The following is a 21,608-nucleotide window of genomic DNA, read 5'->3' on the forward strand; positions in this document are numbered from 1 at the left end:
ACTACTCATTATATTCGATTTTTTTATTTAAAAAAAAATTAAGAGGTGGATTAGACATTAAGGAAACTTATCATTTTAGTTCTACTTTTTTAGGAGAAATGGAATTGTAAAGGCTTTTTTTTTTTTTTTAATTAGTAATTTATCTTCTCCTTCCAGTTGTACACAATGTTTTCATTTTTCACTTCGGCGTACGTTAAATGTAATAAGATACTAGGTTGTCTATTCCAATCCAACTGGACACCAAACAAAGCCTTACACACATAAAATTTAACCACACCTTTGACATTCACTAATGCAGGTATGTTCCGCACTATGGTATGCCCAAACTTAGTTAGAGAGTGTCAGCTTAATTTTGTGTCTAAACTTAATGAGGTTATATCATAAAATATTTTATGATACACAAAAAACAAGATTTTATGAATAGGATTTAAAGATTTGTAGAATGACTTAACATCTAGAGTTATGATAGTATATGCCATGTTGTAATTAAAATTTCACATAGTGTGATTGTGATAAAGGCACTAGACATGAGAAAAATATCTCTCTCTATCATTTTTCGACCTAAGTTTTAGGTCACAACATCGAACCCATATCAAGGTATATAGACATAATTATATTTCACATGTTAGTGGGTTAAATAATTAGTTCTTAGGTGGAAGATGAATCGATGAGGATCGAACCCACACAGACTAGTGCATAAGCATGATTTTTTTCACTGCTACAGTAACAACAATATCTGCTTGTATGCCAGCCTCTTAAATGGGAATCAAATCAACAGTTTTAGCTAAAACACTTTGACTATATAAAAGGGAATTGTTATTAGCACTCCAAAAATCTCATTCTACACTTCTCACATGTGTAATTTTCTTTCTAATTATAGAAAGTTTGGAGTGCAAAATGAGATTTTTGAAGTGAAAATTTATGTGTAATTTACGTAGGGTGTCAAATTGTAAATTTATGTTTAAAATTTAACATCTCCATTATCATCCATTTTCCAACCACAATGAAAAATTTCTCGTCATAGAGTGTTTTCTTACTGCATTTTCTGTCGTGTCTATTTTGTTAAGTTCCCTTGTAATCTGATATTATGCGAACAAAATGAAGCCTGAAACAATTCCTTAGATCAAATTATTTAAGAACACGATTTATTCTGTCTAGCTAGGAAAAAAAAAAACTTTCGGAACAGGGTAAACTGAATGGGAACGAAACTAGTCCTATTCCTTTTTCAAATAAGATTTAGCAATCCGGCCGTCAGTGCATCTTGCCCTGATTCCACGCCCAAAAGACCTGCAACTAGCTGAACAGGACCAACATGCACATTCAGTTCACGATAGTATGTGAAGAGTAACAAATTTGGTTATGCTTTCAAGGTAACGTTCTCTTGCCAAGCTTATTTTTCTGGACAAATGTCAAGACTATAAATTTGGACGATGAATCATGTTGATTCTTGTCATAATGTGCCGTCGAGATTCACATTCTAAAAACACGATAATTATCTAACATAATACTTTCAATTCATGGTATTGTGTTTGAAGCTTACCCTTTTGGAAGTAGCCTCTTGGAGCTTAGGGCTTGCACCAACATAGCCAGTGAGACCAACATAAGGAATCAAATAGTATGCAAGGGGATAGTTGATTGAATTGGCATAAGGGTCAAGTGGTGGATTTAAGGGACTCCCAAATGCAGAATCAAACACATGAGCAAATGATTCTGCACTTAAATTCAACAATGGCCTTGGGAAACCCTTCACAGTTTTCTTAATGGCTCTGCACATTAAAAAACATATAATTATTTTAGAAAAGCTTTCTAATTATGTAGCATTTGTAAAAGAAAAATGATTTATGCACGCTCATTTCTCCTTCTATACATCATTACATCTTGTTATTTTTGTTTCCTAATTTTTTTTTTTATCCATCGGATTTAAATGCTAAAAATAAACATGGTCGGATACTCGGATATACAAAAGTTAAAAAGAAGTGTGCAAAAATCACTTCTCTTGTAAATTATGAAAATTATGGGGAAAAATATGGAAAGAAGATTGAACCTTAAGTGTCCTACTTCTTGCCATCCAAATTGCTCGATGACATCCCTAGTGAAGTGGTCCAAATGTGCCCTTTTAGCACCAATGGGAGTTGGACCTCCTAGGGTTAGGCTCGGATCAACTGTATCCAAGCCATGCCCAAAAGCACCATACAAAAGAACTCAGCTTCCAAATACTCTAAATTCAATGGAAACTCCAAATTTCGGGACAGTGGAGGATCTATCGTGATGGTGGTGGTGGTCCAATATCGATTCGGAAGAGCAAGATAGTGGGAGGAGGATGGGAAGGCAGCAATGGCGATGGTGGCACAAAAAAAATGTAGCCATGTTTGATACAGCTTTGAGCCTTTGAGTATGTCTCAGTAAGCGATGGACTTGTTCATTTATATAGCATTCTGTTGAGCTCATGAGTTCAATGCACATTTGATAAAAATAAGAAACAAGAAGGAAAGAAAAATCTCATGAGAACGTCTGTCTTTGCATGCATGGTGGGTGTACGTGGCTGATGATCGGGGGATGATTCATGATCCATAAGATGGACTTGTTCATTCAAGTTGTACACAATGTTTTCATTTCTCACTTTTGCATACATTAAATATAATAGGATAATAGGTTATTCATTTCAATCTAATCCTAACTAGACACCAAACAAAGCCTTACACACATAAAATTAAGGGTAAATTGTCGTTTGACCCCCTGAACTCTTATTCTAGTTGAAATTGACCCCTAAATGGTAATTAACCCCCTGAACTATTTGAAATAAGTCAATTTCCCCTTGCCATTAGATTCCTTCCACTATTATGTCAAATTTAAGGGCAAATTAATTTTTTTTTATCATCAATTCTTATATGTCACGTATAACCACCAATAAAATTATGATATGTGGACACATATAACGTTTATTGTACTAAAAAATAATAATAATGTGTAATGACATGTATGTGAAATGGTTCGTTGTGTAAAACCGTAGTAATATTTTAGGGAGTCAAACCGCAGTTTACCTAAAAATTTAACCACTTGTGTTAGTTGACCTTACCTCTATTAGAGAAGTGATACAAATATATGATAAGTGTAGTACTACTCTAAACTAACACTATGTTTGGATGAGGGAAAAAAACTTGAGAATTTTGACAAAAGTTAGAATTTAGAAATTAGGATATACTAATTCCCCTGTTTGGATTATAAGCATAGAAATTTAGAATTTCCATTTGGAAAAAAAAAAAAAAAAAGACTTAGAATTTGGAACCTTCCCAAGTTTAAATTCCATGTAAATAAATATCATTTTCAAATTTCTGTGAGTGAAAGTTTAAAAATAAAATATTTTTTCAAATTCCATTTTATTTTAAGTTAGCCAAATAAGAAAATTCACAAATTTTAGAAAAAAAAATTCTGTCATTTCTATTTCTATCGCTTTGAAACTCCTTTGTAATCTTGAATTTCCTCATCCAAACACAATCTAAAAGATTTCTACAAATTTAAACGTTTTACACAAATTTATACAAAAACATTTCTCAATTTCTCTGCCCTCAGTTTTCTTATCATTCCTGTTTTTCCTACACTAGTTGTTCTAGCCTTCCTTGTTCCCTATCTTCTATATCATCATTGTCAGCGTCGACAATAATAATCCCATCTTCTTCATAGTCTTCGTCATCATAATCCATATCATCCTCTTCTTCGTCATCATACTCCAGATCATCCTCTTCTTCTTCATCAGAATCTGTACCTCCACCGAGGGTGTGAAACTCGGGAGGAGGAGGGCAGTCTTCTGTGATTGCCTCGTCCCTCTTGATCACAAGATGCCGAATGACTCTCTCATCCTTGTCTAGCATGGTCTTGAAGTCATTTATCCATTTGGCTTCCATCTCAAAGTTCATCAAAACATAGTAAGCGTTCTTCGCTTTCTTTATTTGGTATGCTAGTCTTCGCATTCCCCAATCACTCACTCTCCATATCCTGGCTTTCTTCTGCCCTAGAAACTCTGCAAGTAATTCAGATATAAACTTCAATAAACAATTGTCGATATATTTCAACTGCAACTCATAAGGGTAAGGGAACTTCATTCTACAAGAATTCCAATAAGTATACGCCCCTTCAGTAGAACGTTAGCAAGTTGCTATATGAATGTTCAATGTAAGCAATACTTATGGGTAGATGAAATTATACCAATTACAAGCTCACTTGCCATGTCAGGCGAAAAACTAAATTATAACGTTAAAAACAAGAAAAGCTATCCATCCAAGTTCATCACCACTCCTCAAAAATTTTCAAATATGATACCTAAAGTTAAATTGCTAAAGATTTTTTCAAGGGCCAGCGCTGACATTATTTCAAGGGCAAGCTAAATGTGAGAGATCAACATTTCAGCAAGGAAAACATTAACACCGAAACATCCAGACATCATCACAGTATCTGTAACCTTATTTCGAACTCTACTTCTGTTTGTCTCTTTATTGTAGAGACAGTACTAAGAGAGTTGGAAGACAAAATTTTAAATAGATCATGGTGAACCTACCATATTCGGTTCAGTAATAACGGAGACATTACTAAGAGAGTTAGAAGAGAAAATTTTGCATACATCAAAATCATGGTGAATCTATGATTCAGTATTAACAGAGACATTACTAAGAGAGTTGGAAGAAAAAAAATCTAACCTTCAATTTTCTCCTTGACACTCCCAACCTCTTCCGCATGCTTCTCATGAATCAGATAAACCAGTTCATAGTGGCGCACTGTAACAACGGAAACAGTAAGTCATAACCAGCCCACTGCGGTTAAAACTCAATAACATTTTCCACTTGTTTTATGAATTATCAGAAAGACAATTTCTTTCACGATTTAGATCACACAAGTCAAACCAAGAGACAAGCCTACTAGCAAGAAAAATGAGCATGAACCACACTTACTTCGTTCCTCATTCAAATCGCTTTGCAGCTGAAGCTTCAAAAATTCATACACCTTCTCTGCATAGTGACGAAAACAAAATTAATAACTGCAACACTCCAAATCATTGTTCGAAAAAAGGGAAATCGCTACTCCTTTTTCTAAAAGCAGCAATCACGTTTGAATCATGATGACTTGCCTTCTTCGGCATCAGCAAACTCGGGGACAAGATTACCATCTTCCTGAACTTTCTTCTGCAATTCATAACAAAGTCTCATCCCAAAATCCACCATAATTAAACATAAGCAACCCCAAAAAAATCTGATCTTATCCACATTCGTTTAGTTTTTCAAGGAAAATAAAATCTCTTTCGACGCAAGGCCCACACTTGAGTGGTAAAAGACAACAACCCAAAGAAACAGAACAAACCCACAATTTGAATGTATCAGAAACAATAATTTACTTAGTTTAAATCCCCCATAACAAACTTTGTGCATTCTACAGCAGCCAAAAATTAAAGGGTCGCACTCAAAAGTCTCAATTTTTCAGAAGCCAAAATTACATAAGTCAAAAAATCAATAAACCCGAAATAAAGAAGTGAAAAAAAAGTAAAAAAAATATGGAGTTTGTGTAGAAATTTAATTAATGGCAACCTGTCTAAGCAGCACAGATTCAGGGAAAGGCCCAGTGGCCTCATCCGGTTTCGATGCAAAGCTGTGATTGTCTTCCTTCTTCTTCTCCTTGTTGCTGTTCTTCCTCGCACCAACAATCACCGACCTTCTCACTCCGACTGAGAGCTTCTGAGCGGGAAATGGCCGGCGAGACGAAAACGACGAGTACCCATTTGAGAATTTCAAGCTCGAGTTTTGGTTTCTGGAGGAAGACCCATTTGTGCCGACCGGTTTTAGAGCCGTTGGAGTGAGAGAAGCTCCAGAGAAGGAGTGTGTGAGTGCCCCCATTCAAGCAGTTTTGGAGCTGAGACTCGGCGGGGATATCCGGTTTGCGGTACCAGTAAAGAGAGAGGGGTGGTTTCGTAATTTCAGTAGAGTTATATCACAACGGTAAAATCCTGTCCGTCAATAAGTGGATCCTGGCCTACCGTCCGTTTGATTCATCTAATTCTTCGTGATAAATATCCAACGGTCTCCTAGTTAATTGGTTTTTCTAGGCCATCAATTTTGTTTTAATTCTTTTTCTTATTTTCTTGTATCTTAGTGTAAAAATATCAGACATATTAGAAATAAAAAAAAATTTGAGTTCACGATTACTTTTTTTTTTAACGACACTCTAAACTCCTATAATTTATAGAATTTATTTGAAAAATAATTTATATGTTGGCTTATGATTTAGCCAACTGACTTTTGCTCGATAAATACCATGGTATAAGCCATAAAGGAATAAAAATATTGTATTACTCTTGAAATAAAATGAAACCCTAATTACATGATGACATAACTAACCCCGACGGCGGAACTTGAAATTTCCACTGAGGTGGAATGTAACTTTCTTTTTTCCTCCCTCTACTAGAATAGTGCTATTCACACGCACATTTTACCTACCGCAAATTCTTGTTAATTTTAACTATTAATCTTCTTTAATTCAGTCGATCCGATAACCGAAATTGAGAGGGATGTGCGGATAACACTAACCTCTATTATATGCGGGTGACTAAGTGACCTTGTTTTGAGAGTTGTTACTTGTTTGGATAAAATGAACTAATTTAGCTTGGTGAGATAGGCTAAAGGCTAGTTTGGCCTTGCCGAAATTATTTTAAAAGCAACTAGGACTAAAATTGTGCTCGATAGATGAAAAAATTGTCAAAATCATGTGTCCACAACAAAAGACAGAAGCAGCTGTCAAAATCATGAGCCCAAAACAGAAAGCAGAAGCAGCTCTAGCTCTACCCCTGCTTTCGAAAACATCATATTATTTTTTTTCTTCACAGCACATCAACCCCAAACTAACCTTAAGTTCCATAGTTTCCTTCGTAAGAATTATAACAATTTATGTCTGTCCAAAAAGGGGTACAAAATGGGTGGTGGTTGTACAAAATTTAACTAGCAACAAGGGTGGATTAGCATCAAGACATTTCAGTCCCCAATGGCACCTAATTAGGGTACCCTGTCAAGAATCAAATTCAAATCGAGCCACTGGAGATTGAGAAACCATTTCGATAGCACAAGTTCAAAGCTGAACCACCAAAGCGATCCTATTGGGAGCATAACAAGGATTAAATCGACTCTCTAGCGGGTTTATCATTTTGAACTAGTGATTAATGATGAGACGGTATACAAACTCCGTAGTATTGCAGGCTAATGGTGATTAGATTCTATACTTATGATTAATGATGTCAAACTTTCCTCAGGCCTTCTCTTCTGATTAAAAAAAAAAAAAAAAAAAAAAAAAAAAACTTTCTTATCAGGAATCAGCATCACTAAGATTAGTACGAAACAAACGGCGACAACTTGGATACTCACCATTTCTTTCCCTTTTTCTTTCTCTTGTTAGCACTGCCACTGGTGCTGCCACCGCTCTTGGTACCAGGTCCAGATTTGGCAGATGGGCTCTCAGTGGAGGTGCCGGCACCAGAATTTTCAAACATGCCAGTTTGCACTGCATTCTGTAACCACTCGAAGAATTCTTCCTCTGTCATGTTCTCTTCCATATTCAATGTTGGCATCCGACCTCCTCTTTGCCCTGAACTTGCTCCCCTTCCGGTATTATGCTTATTAGAGGTCACACTAGTGTTCACATGAAAACTTGGCTTGTGAGTGTTGGCTGGACATCTCATTCCCTGCAACAAAACTTAGCTTCATGCACATCTTCTTTCAATGTGACAATAATTGTGTGTAGGTGTAGAAGCCGGCATGCGTGTTTTTCAAAAGGAAAATAAACTTATAAGAACAATTCAAACTGAATTACCTGGCAAATATACCACTCGGTAGCATTGTATATCTTGCTATCGGCACAAATAAATGCGGATGGAGCATCTAACTGCACATACAACATTATTTAAAAACGGATAATCTCGCATTAGACACATTTCAGGTACTAATAGACAAAGCCTTTAGTCATACTGATGATAATTCTTTTTCATTCTCTAAGGTTCTTTTCTTTCAATTCCTACTCGCAAACAATGAGCAAACTATCAAGACACAAAATTCTAAAACAACCTTGCTCCAGCATATATAAATGCACGTACCTTCTGCAACATTCCAAAGAAGAAGGGTTGGGAAGATTGTTCAACCCACCCATCACCATCTTTTGCTTGATGAAAATCTTTGCAATCCTTTCAAAAGAGAAATTCCACAATGAAAACAGCAGCACCAGGCGCAAAAATCTCTAGCAGCATCACGCTTTAAGGATGCAAAACCCTTAAACTCTTTGACAGATGCAAACAAATAGAACAACATTAAAAGCTATAAAGGTAAATGAAAACCTGGCACCATCGTGATTGGGATTTTGATTTCCTGGTGAGCACCCAAACATGCAAATTGCCACACTTATTGCAGGCGATTCTCCTTGAATCCCCAAATGGGTCCTCGCCATCAGCTTCTGGGTGTGGAAAGCCAGGGGGAAAGACACTGTGCCCTCCATTCTAAGAAACATATTGCAATAAAAGCTTAGGTAAGGTGGATGGACAAAAGACTAAGAACACATAATAAGTGACACCACACAGAGCTATATTCAGTAAATGAACAAATAATTCATGGCAATGGTATGTACCCAAAACAACACAAGTTTCTACTAACAATTCCAAAGTTAATCAAAAAGTTGAATGATATGACCCCCTTGAATTTCGGGAACTGACTGACAGGTTTCACTATCAAGCTTCAACCTCTTGTCACATTCCTCATGGATATGGAAGAAATTAGTCAGAAGATTTCAGATTATAAAACCAATTACAAGAAAGCATACAAATTAGATATATACTACCTTTTGTGAAGCACTTTGAAATCTACGGAAAATGTTCAGCAGTTCCTCTCTCCTTAATTCGTCGTCATATGTTTTTCGCTTCAGGGAATCAAGTAAAATCTAGAAAAGATGGAGCAAAAAGGGCCAACATACAATCAGAATCAGAATCAGAATCAAATAGACCATAGAAAAAATTTCAATGCATATCAAATGATAACCTCATATGCATTTTGAAGTTTCTTGAAAGCTTCAGCAGCTTTTTCATTTCCCATATTTTTATCAGGATGGACCAACATTGCCTGATAAGAAATATAACAAACTTGTTTAAAGAAAAAGAAATATTTTAACAGAGCAGCATAGCATGTTATCCAGGAGCAGTACTTCTATATGTGTAACCAAATCTCTGGAAAGATAAAAGTCATCATTCACCATGGTAAAACAAAGTTAGATCTCAGACTCAATGCTTGGCCATACAAATCTTGAAACTTCCAAGAGAATAACATAGCAAGAAACAAAGAAGTTGGAAAGGATACCTTTTCATGCCTATTAGAGCAAACAAATAATGGCACACTTACCTTTTTCCTGTACTCCCGCTTCAGTAAAGAAACATCTACATTCTCGTACCGAGAAAATCCCAACGCAGAATAGTGATCAGTACAGTTTAACAGCCGGACTACTTCATCTTCAGAGGTTATCTCAGAATCAGTGCCACTGGTTGAAGGTACTCCAGGGCTACGATCAGTAGAAAACCATGGGCCATTTCCGGAGGATGAAGTATGCGCCTGCTCACTGTTAAAGAAGTCTGGTTGACCTGGCATTCCTGATGTTTGCTCAGATGATCCGTTGGGTCTTCTCTGCTGACTTACGTTGTTCTTTAGGAAATATATCAGATAATCACTTGAGATAAAAGATAAATTCAGCCCCAAAAGCAAACCCAGCCATCCAACAGATGTCCAAGCACAATAAATGGAATACACAGTGGCAATTGACAGGGCAATACGCTCATGGCTCAGTGTGAATGCCAAACCTGAATGTTGAAAAATGTCAAACCTCATCAAGGTGTGATGAAGAAATATGCATACTATAAATAGATGATCTGCACTTGTCAGAAGGTAAAAGAATCACCTCCTAAGAAGATTATAAATCCTGTTGTCCAAATGCTTCCATAGAACCACAAGAAAAGAGCTCCACAAAAAGAAACCACCAAAATCGAGAGCATGAACCCAATGAAAAGTCCAATCAAAGCAGCAAAGACCTGGGAATTTATTCAATAGGTATGAGAGCATACTAATGCAAAACTTAACAGATACTCTTAAACTCAACCATCCACCTCACCCATTGCAAAAAAAAAAAAAAACAAGTAATTATTCATAAGGAAACATTCATAAAGTCTGGACCGTCAACAGAAGGACCCAGGGAAGTTTAAAAGGACAAAGGACTCAAAACAGGGGCATTTTATTGAAAACAAAACAAGTACAAAAAAAATAAGGCCAACTATAATAATAAACATCCCAGCCATAGCAACTATAAATTATAACGAAGTGAGTGTTCGGTAACGACTTAGCAATACTAGGGGGCTTACCAACACAATCAGAAACTTGAACATCCCGGCCATAGCAACTACTGAGAGAATACTGCACCATATAACTGAAAAGAAGGAAGTTGTCCCCATCCGAACTAAGCTATCAAAGCCCCTTAAGGTGCAATCCAACCAGGCCATTGATAAAAGAAACAATATACTCCCAAACTGCATAAGCCACTTCAAAACGAATGGATATGCCTGCTCAAACTTTGTTTTGACATAATCATGGGCATACAGTGCCTTACTTTTTATGGTAAGAAACAATGGCTTGTGCCTCTGTAGCCATTCACTAGCCATCTTCAAGAGCGGCAATGTTGATGTCTTCAAGTTTCTAAACAATAGGGTATCTGAAAACTCTAATCGAGCTATCAAAGTTCTCATATGCCATCTATTCAGGGAGGAACCAGATTTTCTTTTTGTGTGTTTTCGGCGTAAGTGGCTCGGAGGTAATGTCCCATTTTCTTCTCTCCTGCTTGGAGCTTCATTATTCCCATTGTGATCTCCTAAATCACTCCCTAAAGAACTTGACTCCTCTGGACCCTGCACTGCATCCATACCTTGCTTCTCTTTCCTCAAAGACTTTCCAGACTTTTGTTTGCTTTTATTCTCATCTTCAGGATGATTGGTTTTACTTGCACTGGCTGAAAGAGGACTGCTTGGCTGGTCACCATTTGGCAGTTCCTCTCCAGGAAAAACTTTCACCTCACTTGCCTTCCCATTCCCTTTCGTTTCTCCCAGTGTACACCCTGAATCTGAACCCTTCTTTCTGTGCTTTGATGTCTGCCGATCTACAGCATTCTTCTGTTGATTACCCTTCCGAGCCATATGGTAAAAGACCGTGACGTACTGAAAATTAAGTCAAGCAAGATGACTTACAATCGATTCAAAGCAGCCATTCCAGAAATACAATCTGAAAATAAACAACACACACAGTCACAAGGATGCATGTATACATAAAATCAAAACTTTTTATGAAGTACTTCCGCAAAAAATTCGACCACTCATAAATCATTGAAAATTAGACTAGCATTTGTTTTGATAAATTGATTACCGAACTGAAAATTGCCAATGACAGTCATATATATGTGAAAATCTAAACTTATAACTTTACTGATAACAGGCCTTTAGTTAGAGAACTACTAAAGAGTAGACTTAGGAATCAAAAAAGGGTCATGGACCCCATATCAATATTGGGCAACCTGCATAAATTTTGAGGTGTGAAGTACAACAAAAACCCAAGAATTTCAATCTAACAAATAACCAAAACCTCATGCAAAAACAAACTTACATTGTTCATCGCAAGAAACAAAATTCTCAGGAAGAAATACATATTACACTGTATTGTTATCAACTTATCACCCACGAATCGATATAAATTTCAATTTAAAAGTAAAAATTGCAAAACCGCACTTGAGATTAAAAGGCCCAAATGTCAGAAAATTGATTAGAACCCAGTTTTAATCATTCAGCATTCCAACACACCGAACAAAAATTCGACGAAAGCAATAAAATTGAGCAGAACCCACATCATAAAATCACAGGAAAATTAGTAATTAACATTGAACGATTGGTGCGGACATACCTGGAGCTCGGAGGCACACAGAGGGATCACTGAGAGAAGAAACAGAAACCAGAGAGCATCAAATTTCTCTGTTCGGCGAATTGGGTTGTTCTGGAAATGGAGGAACTGAGCAATCAGCAATCAGCATGCAATCCAAATGTCACAGTTTCATTTGGGTCTGCAAGAAAAGGTCAGAGAAGCACTCGTGAAGAAGCTCCGTAGGAGTTTTTCTGTTGAATTGGGGTCTGTTTGGCTGACTGGATTTCCTCGTTCCGTATCCGGATTGGGCTTCGCCGATGAATAACAACAGTTGTCGCCGCGCTGGACTACGCAGGGCTGCGGGTCCCACGTGTCCTTTCATTTTCGGATTTTCTTTTTGCCTAAAGCCCAAAAAATAAATAAAAAGCCCATAAAGTTTTCTTTTGGTGCGGTGCGAGCCTAATAAACACCTCCATCTTGGGATGACAATTATAACCATTAAATCCGATAACCATGGATAATTGTCCGAATGGATTAGATTTGGATATGAAAATTCGGGTATGGTATGGATATGGGAAAAAAACCGTGAACTTTATTTGGTTATGGTTTTGGATATGGTTATAGGGGTCCCTAATCCATATCCGTCCCCGAATCCGATCCGAATATTATATATATATATATATATATATATATATTTGATATATAATATAATTTTATTCAATTTACCGAACCCTCCCTATATTAATTCATTATGTATGCATCAAACCCTATACTATCTTTATTATGCACCAAACATCATGCATGGGGCATACCAACAACATCATCAATTCAATATTCTTATTGTTATACTCAACTAAATTAATTCATTGAATCATTTTATATATAAATTATCAAATGTTACAAATTTATCAAATTCATCACTCTTCAAGAGTCTCACTGTCAAGAAATTGGTGCATGTTATCATAAACAACTTCAAATATATTGTTATGTTTTTTGTAATTGGATGTTGCTATTTAACGATGGAATTAGTATCTACTCAAATTTATAATGTGTCAATTGGATGAATATAATTTTTTTTTGTTTTTTGACGAAGATGGATATAATCGATAACAGATTGAAAATTCGTTACCCGGTGGATATGGTTATGGATAATCCCCAATGGTTAATTTGCGGTTATGAATATGGTTAATTTTCATGGTTATGGGGATGGATATAGCATTTCTGTCCCCAAACCAAACTGTTGCCATCCCTACCTCCACCTGCTTTTAGCAGAATCTCTTACGAGAAGTGCTTTATGGAAAAGCAATTCCAAACAAACTTTTTTTTTTCAATGGCAACGGGAAGGGAAAGTCTTAATTTTCACAGTAATATACTTTTCACGTGAATATATTCCCAATTGAATGCAAGTTTCTTCAGTAAAGAGGTCATTTTTTTTTAACAAACGATATAATATACACTAAGGGTTAGAGGATGAGCTAAATCTCACAATGAGCTAACAATAATATGATTCAAATTCGCCAAGTGATAAGATGAGATGCCAGCAGTGTGACCGAACCGATCGCTCTCAGCCAACTCTCATTTGATAGGAAACGCGGCCGTCGCGGCCACAATCCTCTTTCTACTATCAAGAAAATAAGAATTACATGATAAAAGACATTTTAAGAGTAATTGATGTGAGCAAAGGAAGCAGCAGATATATTCCAAAGCCAAAAACACAAGATTACAATTTGTACAGCATAAGTCAAATGTTGATAGCCGTTGACAAACCCCAATCGGCCAAACATACAGATAATTAACTTAGGAAATCTATGTGCAGAAGAAGCTCATTACATGTAGTTTCACACCTTACTGACAAGAAAAAATTGTGCTCCGAAATGCATGTGCCGAGTGCCACAATAGGAGTGTGGAGTTGTTCTTCACAGAGTACATCTCTTTCCACGCACGAGTCTTCCGATAAAACACCAATATCTGCTTGTGGGTTGCCAAGAAAACACATTCACCAGTCTGACATATGAGGAAGATGCCCGGGACAAGTCCTTTGATACATCGAAGACTCACTGTATCCACCAAATGTCACTCCTCACTCTCGTACTCTTTCAACACCCAAATTTTCATCCAAGCATCTAAAATCTGGATCACCGACAGGCAACCATTCGACTCCAACAAGTAAAACCTATTTCTAGATACACAAGTCACTTGTTCTGGCAATGACATCTTCCTCCAAACATCATACTCCAAATTGAACGTGAGAATACAGGAACTACCAGTCAACCAATGAAGTGCACCATTAACAAACACGACTTGGTTCTTATTCATATGGGTGAATTGATCACCGTGAAACGAAACAAACTTCCTCTATTTGTTCGACTTAGAATAAAATATCATACATACAAAAGTTCCATCTGACCTATGACCAAAAGTACGATTATAACCCGCTAAAACAACATTAAACTTCTGAGTAGACAAATTGCAAGCTAATCCCACCAGGGTTGCCTCACCATCAGGATAAAATCGGGTGACATGTTGCTCCCTACTCTTCAGAAGCAACTTAAACTCTCGAGTCATGGGATTACAGACATAGTAAACACCCTTATCAGGAATGCTAGAGCAACACAACACGCCGTTACAAGAGGCTCTGACCATAACCCTATCCCTCAAGAAATCTAACGAAAATTCGGAAACACCCATCTGATTGTCCACAACAATCAAATCAGATTTCAATCCTAACGAGTCAGAAACATGAACCAATAGCATAGGGTTCTTGGCAAAAGTTTCATTGTACAATTGAATGAAATACTCATCAGAAACCAATCTGTACCAAAGTTTACAAAGAGTTTTGCTCCTGAAGAGAGACTTAATGGGCAGTTTTGAAAGGATTTGGAGGACGACTTCGTCCAGGAAAAAACACGTCTTTGGGAATCCATGATCAAATTCTAATAAATATGAACAGAATTCAAATTACCCAGATGCCTAAATTACGAAAAGGGTGTGGAAATCGCTTACCGGGTGAAGAATTCGAGATGGGTGTTCGATCGAACGCAGTTTGATGCATCGAGATGAAGTGGGATTTCACTTCTAAGTTTCAGAGTTCGCCATTCTTTTACTTTCAAAGAGGAGTTATGAGCAACCGAAACGTAAAGGTTGATAAAAGGTGCATCTTTGATCCTTAATTTGGGGCAAAAAGATGGGGATTGTTTGTAAATTAGGGATTTTGAGAAGGTTTGTTATATTAACACCCACATGTTGTTGAATATATTCCACATAATTAACACACCTCACATATGTTTTTTCAATTAAAATTTATCTTATTGCAACCCCCACGTATTTTCTCATAATACTTTCACACCCCACACTCTCAACATATACCTTACATCTTCTACATACACTCCACATTTTCTACATATACCCCACATTTTCTACATGCACTTTACTCTCTTCATAATGGTTTCTTTCTTCTTATGCCGTTTGATACAAAATCATTCATGTCATGAAGGATTTGCTCAACTTTTTTCCCCTAAATTATTTTTTGGCAACAAGGATTTGCTCTACTTTTTTCTAACCAATGAACATTGATCAGTGAAGGTGTGTGTCCAAAAATGACAATACATTTTAACCTTCATCCACCTATGACAGTACATTTTGAACACGGTTTGAGCCATAAGTTCAAGCAACCCTCAGGTGAATTCCAAAAATGACAATACATTTCAACCTTCATCCACCTGTGACTGTATATGTTGAACACGGTTTGGGCCAGAAGTTTAGGCAGCCCCTCAGAACTAGGATTAACTTCTCAATGTTTGAGGATATAGAGTTACTGAAAGTAGCTGACTTGGATATCTGTCTTATAGTTGTGAAGGTCGAGGCATCTCATCCCGCTCATGACTTGGATATCTATCCTATATTTCTAAACCCTACAAGGTCAAACTTGTCATTACATATTAGATATATATAAGTCATTTAATATTAAATTTTTAATGTGGGGTGTATTCAACACTATGTGGGGTGTTAATAAAAAAAAACCTTTTGAGAATCGGGAAATAAAGAATTGATCAAATTTGACTGGATGATGGGCTTTGTGGGCTCCAACCAAGTTGGGCAATGAGAATGGGTCACATATGTTGAGCACTGAGGAAGTTATCCGAGAAAAAAAGATTCGTGCTAATCGGCGAAATTTTGCAACTAATACATTGTTTAAGTGGTGTCACCGCTAAATGAAAATTAATGAAAATGACTTGAAAACTTTGAGTTTTAACGATAAAGACAAAATAAAAGATCAAGTGAATAGTACCAGGATTGACGTTTTAGTGTAAAAATATGGTTTTTCGTTAAAGTGAACAGTACCGAGAGTTTTTCGTTAAAGTTCTCAATATATAATTGTCATGTGTTTTAAAATTGTTATACGCATCACATCGTGTCACCGGTTGTAAGAGATTTTCCTTCTAAGTGGACGTTAGCCTGACAGTAACTGATTTTTATTTTGATTATTTTAAGCTACTAATGTATACAAACAAAATTTGAACTCTAGTGCAAGAAAACATGCATGTTATTCTTGCCAACTGACCTCATCAATGAGGGAGCTATATACTGCCTATGAAAGCAACTCCACCGGGGGGAGTAGCCTGATGGACCAGCGACTGAATAGGACCCAATAGCCCCAGCTCCTTGCTCTACCCCATTCGGGCGATTGAGTCCTATTCAGTCACCGGTCCATCAGGCTACTCCCCCCGGTGGAGTTGCTTTCATAGGCAGTGTGTAGCTCCCTCATTGATGAGGTCAGTTGGCAAGAATAACATGCATGTTTTCTTGCACTAGAGTTCAAATTTTTTTTGTATACATTAGTAGCTTAAAATAATCAAAATAAAAATCGTTAAAACTCCCAGCTCGAATCGGTGGCCCGAGAGCCTCAGGGCCAAATGATGCTAGGTTGACGTCAACCATGATTTAATTACTTTTGCGTCAGGCGTGTGCATAACACGCACGCGTGAGGGCACGTTCCCGACAACTTTTTAGGCTTTGGGGCCCGCGGTGTAGACGGCGGAAAAGTTTCTGTTGGTGGTCACATGGCACTTTCTCATCTGTTGGATTTCAATGGTTACTTTTTCTAGACCGTTGGATTTCTAATGGTCAAAACAAATTTGAAACCTTCCGCAATATCAACCGTTGGATTTAAGATCAACGGTCCACGCTATTCGCCTTTAAAAAATTTTAAAAAAATTTTCACATTAAAAAATTCTGAAATGTTACCGTTGTGCCACGTAGCACAATCTGGAAGGTTGGATTTCAAATTTTTTTTAATCCAACGGCATAAATTAATTAAGTTAATAAAAAATTAATAAAAAATCTGAAAAAAAATGATTTTACTTTCCTATAAATGCCTTCTCATTATCTTCTACCTTACACCACAATTTCATATTTTCTCAAATACCTTCAACCACATTCCAATCTTTCTCTCAAAGTTTCAATCCAATTGGTTTCCAACAAAATGACTAATGATGCTGCTACGAATTGGACGCTTATTGAAGATGTTACGTTATGTTCTAGCTGGGTTGAAGTTACTCATGATTCGATTACGGGTAATGAGATACAATTGCGAGAAATGTGGAGTCTTATTCATACCAATTTTTTTGAGAAAATTGGTGGGAAAAGAACCAAAGAATTGATGTCTAGTCGTTAGAGAATATTCAACCAATCATTTAGTCTTTGGAGAGACGCCTTGGCACAGGCTAGTGGTAATCTTCGAAGTGGGGAAAATTTAGTGAATCAGGTAACAATATATTATTTATTTGTTTGTACTATACCCAAATTTACATTAGCTACTTTGATTATAATTATTTCTTCTCCCACATTATGTAGACACTTCAAGCACAAACTTGGTATAATGCCAAAACCAAAAACAAAAACAAATCATTCACCCAATGAGAATGTTGGAATATTGTCAAAGATTGTCCTAAATTCAGAGGTGTGCCTGTCAGTCCAGAAGTTGTCATGAACAACACCCTTCTACACTCTACGCCTGTTCATGACTCGCATGTTCATGAAACTGACACAGGAGAAGTGCCGGAAAAGCCCCCTGAACAAGCGTCGAGGTTGACCTGTTATCCAATTAGGCCTCAAGGTAAGAAGGCTTCAAAGAGAAAATGGAGTGCTTCGAAGAATGATTATGCAAAATATATGGAAGAACTTGCTCGCCAAGGTGAATTGATTTTGGTGCAGGAAATGGCTAAATTTGAGGTTGATAAGGCTAGAGAGGAGGCAAAAGTTGCAGCTGTTGAGAGATTATTTCAAGCTAATGAGAGAGAAAGAGAGCTACTTAGGCAAGAAAGGGAAGAGCTTAAAGAAAAAATAAGGGCTCAACAAGATCGTGACATTATGAAGGAGCCTGTAGATGCAATTGTCTCTGAATTCTAAATATTTTTGGAATTCGGAGAAAGCGGACGTGGTGCGAAGGAGGCGTGCAAGAGAAACGAGAGCAAAAGGAGATGGTCCTAGCACCACAAATTGGTTAGGTGATGATTTTGCATTCACGAGGGACTAGGGAATTTGCTTTTAATTGGAGCCCATAATTTTCCAATCACTTTGGGTTGTAATTTCTTATTTATTGAATAAAGTACTTTATGTTGTTTCCAATTTATTGAATTTAGTACTTTATTTAAACTAAGAGTGTATTGATTTAATTTGGTAATTTATTTAAACTAAGAGGATCTTATTCAAATGACATAAACACCCCAAATAAAATTACATAAACATACCAAATAAAATTACACACACACCAAATAAAAAATAAAAAAAAACTCACTAAACGAACTTAAAAAACACATCAAATAAAATTAAATAAACACACCAAATAAAAACAATCACACTAAATGAACTTAAGTTTCTTAAGCTTGTTTCAATTCCCACTAGTGCTCTATCAAGTCAATTTGCCGGACATTGTGCATATATGGGTCCTGAAGTGAAGTATATCGTTGAATGAGTCTTTCATTGTAACGTCCATCCCTTTGTAATTCTTTCTAGAGATTGAACATTTCTTCCCTTTGCTTAAACAATTTTTTCTCTTACTCATCAATTTCCCCAATTTTTTCTCTTACTCATCAATTTCCCACAACATCCTTGAATAAGACATTGGAAGAAGGAAGCATAAACTATGAATAGTGATAGAGATTTTGATTTTGGTGTGTGATTGCTTAGGATGGATGGTGGGTTATACGGAGGAAAAAGAAAGGATTAGGTTATAGATAATGTCACGTGGTATGCCGTCATTTGTTAAAAATTTGATCGAAATCTATCATCAAAGATTGTAAACAGATTGTGACATATGGCACGACGTGATTGATTAAAAATCTTATCGGAAATCTATCATTAACGATTCTGAAAAGGTAATGACACGTGGCACAACGGCATTGGATAAAAATCTTATCGAAATCTATCACCAAAAATTATCTTTTCGGATAATGACACTTGGCGTAACAAGAACGATTAAAAATCTTATCCAAAATTACAAATAAAATTATTTTGTATTATTTTATAAAATAAAAAATACTAATATTTTATTGCCTATTGTTATGGCTATTTAGTTTAGAGGTGGAGATGCAAAAGGCAGTTACAGTTCACTGGGGGGATTCAATAGTAAGTTGCTCTATGTAGCCTTTGCAACGCTGGAGTTGCTCTGAGGTCTCACTTGACCCCTCAAGGCGTGTTTACTTAACTGGAATGGAATACAAAGAAACGGATTTGCACTTTTTTTTTAGGCATTCAACCGTTTACCAACATTTCAGTAATCGGAAACAAGGTAGGGCTCACACAAAATCAGGAATTGAACTCCTAAATCTCTCGGAATTGGATCTACTCCACAGAGGTGGTATTTGGATTCCGGGGAGAAGCCTCCATCAGGAATCCGACTTTTCTACCCAAACTACCCCTGTCCTTGTGCCTTTCAGCAGAGTGCCAACTCCAGCTCAATACCGTCCACTGGCGATGACGGGGCTCAAGCTGACTAGTTCATGATGATTTTGTCAGGATGGGTTTCGAAGATGTAGTTGGTGAAGAATAGGTTGTCGTTGGCGACAACTGGGTTTGTAACTCGTTTGGTGCTCATCTGGCATTGAATCGACAAGGAAGAAGATGGAGAAAAGAAAAGAAAAAAGATGAGGAAGCTAAAAGAATTGGGAGATGGTAAGAAGAGTATCAGGGAGCAAGGATGACAGGGAAGAAGATGGAGAAAGGAAAAGAAAAAAAAAATTGGGGATGAGAAATAAGAGATTCACGGAGGAAGGAGGTTCTGGAAGAAGATGGAGAGAAAAGAAATGAAAAAAGAATTTGGAATGATAAAGAAAGAGTATCACGGTCCAAGAGCGGAAAAAAAGAATTGGGTGAAGGGAAAAAAAAATTATGAACAGTATAAAACAAAATTTATATGAAAGTGAATTAGTAGACAATTTATATGGACTCAACATCATTCCTGCCACCTTTTAATAAATAAATAAAACCTATTTATATATTTTTATATAGATGAATTTTATTATATAAATTTAATTAAGAATTTAATTTAATTAATTAGTATGAAAATAATTTATTTATGGAAATGTAACAACTTATATGGACTCAACATCATTCCTACTCTAATTCCATACAGTTTTAATAAACAACTTCAACAGGAATCTGATTCTAATTCCATCTCACTTCAATTCCTTCTCGATCCAATTCCTCCTTAATTCAATTCCTTTCAATTTGATTACGGATTAGTAAACGAGCCCTCAATCCTTTAGGCATTCCACTATTTTTGTTCTTCCCTCTTAGGCCTACACTTTACATGTTACGAGTACCATTGTGATGTCTCATGTTAATGATACAACGCTTTATGAAAGACACAAGATGCCACGGTAGCATCCGTGACATGTAAGTTGCGCATAACAGCCACGTATTACAATAGCCGGAAAGAAACTTGGTACTACCATGGGGTTACAAGCAGTCAAGCACACAAGACATTCCCAGGTCTTTGTTACCCTACTGGACTGTGGTATAGTTTCCTGCATCTTCAGCTCTGCATAAACCGCATGTGTAGCTACAAATCACCTGAACTTTCCTACATTTTATGATTCAACACACGCAGTGAATGCTCCTGACAACCAAACAACGACATTCGTGATCATGGTCGAGGACCATTACATTTGATAAATTAGCTATAAGCTACACATAATAAGATAGAATAAATCGGCACAAAACTTAGTGTCGATTCACTAAAAACATATAACATTCTTGCAGTAACGTAGTTATGTGAGAAGAACCTCCAACCAAATAAAAACCGAGTGCTACTAGACTAACTTGACATGTAATACTTTTCACTTGTCTTTCATAGATATGATATGAGAGGAAGTAGGAAAAAAATAAAACCCTAGATAGAGGAAGAGCCATGCATGTTAATTAGCATGTCACCCAACGGAGGAAAAAAGCTTGAAAGAAATGGACCCCATATGCTGGTGAAACCCGACACAGAGAGTCTCAAGTGGGATATGAAGGAAATGATGAGATTTGCTTCTACCAAGTTTTCTTCTTACTCACTCACACTCAGCTCTAATAAGTCATGTAGAAGGTTAAAAAGGAATTTAGCTTTTCAATTTCCACTTGTGGACACCATCATTTTGTGCTAGAAGT

At 36.7% G+C, this 21,608-nt stretch overlaps 2 protein-coding genes and 2 pseudogenes across 4 annotated transcripts; all 4 read right to left on the reverse strand.

Annotated features, from left to right (window-relative positions):
• Nucleotides 1-1,225: 1,225 nt before the first annotated feature.
• LOC137736212 (desiccation-related protein PCC13-62-like) lies at nucleotides 1,226-2,367 on the reverse strand (annotated as a pseudogene).
• Nucleotides 2,368-3,476: 1,109 nt separating this feature from the next.
• On the reverse strand, nucleotides 3,477-5,907 carry LOC137738086 (protein REGULATOR OF FATTY ACID COMPOSITION 3, chloroplastic-like). The gene is made up of 5 exons (XM_068477688.1): nucleotides 5,574-5,907; nucleotides 5,120-5,174; nucleotides 4,944-5,000; nucleotides 4,692-4,769; nucleotides 3,477-4,018 (listed from the first exon to the last, which is right to left on the reverse strand). Exons 1-5 carry the CDS (start codon nucleotides 5,877-5,879, stop codon nucleotides 3,594-3,596), a joined length of 921 nt encoding a protein of 306 aa, XP_068333789.1. The 5' UTR covers nucleotides 5,880-5,907; the 3' UTR covers nucleotides 3,477-3,593.
• A 649-nt stretch (nucleotides 5,908-6,556) lies between these two features.
• On the reverse strand, nucleotides 6,557-12,230 carry LOC137736914 (uncharacterized). Of its 3 annotated transcripts, XM_068476234.1 has the most exons (11): nucleotides 12,000-12,230; nucleotides 10,418-11,327; nucleotides 9,961-10,090; nucleotides 9,411-9,862; nucleotides 9,054-9,134; nucleotides 8,857-8,955; nucleotides 8,360-8,518; nucleotides 8,123-8,209; nucleotides 7,843-7,914; nucleotides 7,398-7,714; nucleotides 6,557-7,295 (listed from the first exon to the last, which is right to left on the reverse strand). In XM_068476234.1, coding segments are annotated over exons 2-11 (2,223 nt in total). In that variant the 5' UTR covers nucleotides 11,243-11,327; nucleotides 12,000-12,230; the 3' UTR covers nucleotides 6,557-7,294. The 3 variants fall into 3 exon arrangements, with proteins under 3 accessions (XP_068332335.1, XP_068332334.1, XP_068332333.1); XM_068476233.1 differs by lacking the exon at nucleotides 6,557-7,295 and having other exon boundaries at nucleotides 7,308-7,714; nucleotides 10,418-11,263; XM_068476232.1 differs by lacking the exon at nucleotides 6,557-7,295 and having other exon boundaries at nucleotides 7,308-7,714.
• A 1,399-nt stretch (nucleotides 12,231-13,629) lies between these two features.
• On the reverse strand, nucleotides 13,630-14,881 carry LOC137738399 (F-box protein At5g49610-like; annotated as a pseudogene).
• Nucleotides 14,882-21,608: the final 6,727 nt, after the last annotated feature.

Source organism: Pyrus communis, chromosome 6 (genome assembly GCF_963583255.1).
Source record: "Pyrus communis chromosome 6, drPyrComm1.1, whole genome shotgun sequence".
NCBI classification, from domain to species: Eukaryota; Viridiplantae; Streptophyta; class Magnoliopsida; order Rosales; family Rosaceae; genus Pyrus; species Pyrus communis.

What these genes read in the sequence shown, in the direction of transcription:
- LOC137738086 (XM_068477688.1), bottom strand. Translation starts at nt 5,879, where the DNA reads ATGGGGGCACTCACACACTCCTTCTCTGGAGCTTCTCTCACTCCAACG. An exon ending in CGATTTGAATGAGGAACGAA is followed by an intron (nt 4,770 to 4,943) that starts GTAAGTGTGGTT and finishes CCGTTGTTACAG; the next exon opens with TGCGCCACTATGAACTGGTT. An exon ending in TGTCAAGGAGAAAATTGAAG is followed by an intron (nt 4,019 to 4,691) that starts GTTAGATTTTTT and finishes AATTACTTGCAG; the next exon opens with AGTTTCTAGGGCAGAAGAAA.
- LOC137736914 (XM_068476233.1), bottom strand. Translation starts at nt 11,242, where the DNA reads ATGGCTCGGAAGGGTAATCAACAGAAGAATGCTGTAGATCGGCAGACA. An exon ending in TCAAGTTTCTGATTGTGTTG is followed by an intron (nt 10,091 to 10,417) that starts GTAAGCCCCCTA and finishes ATAAATTCCCAG; the next exon opens with GTCTTTGCTGCTTTGATTGG. An exon ending in AGCGGGAGTACAGGAAAAAG is followed by an intron (nt 9,135 to 9,410) that starts GTAAGTGTGCCA and finishes ATTTCTTATCAG; the next exon opens with GCAATGTTGGTCCATCCTGA.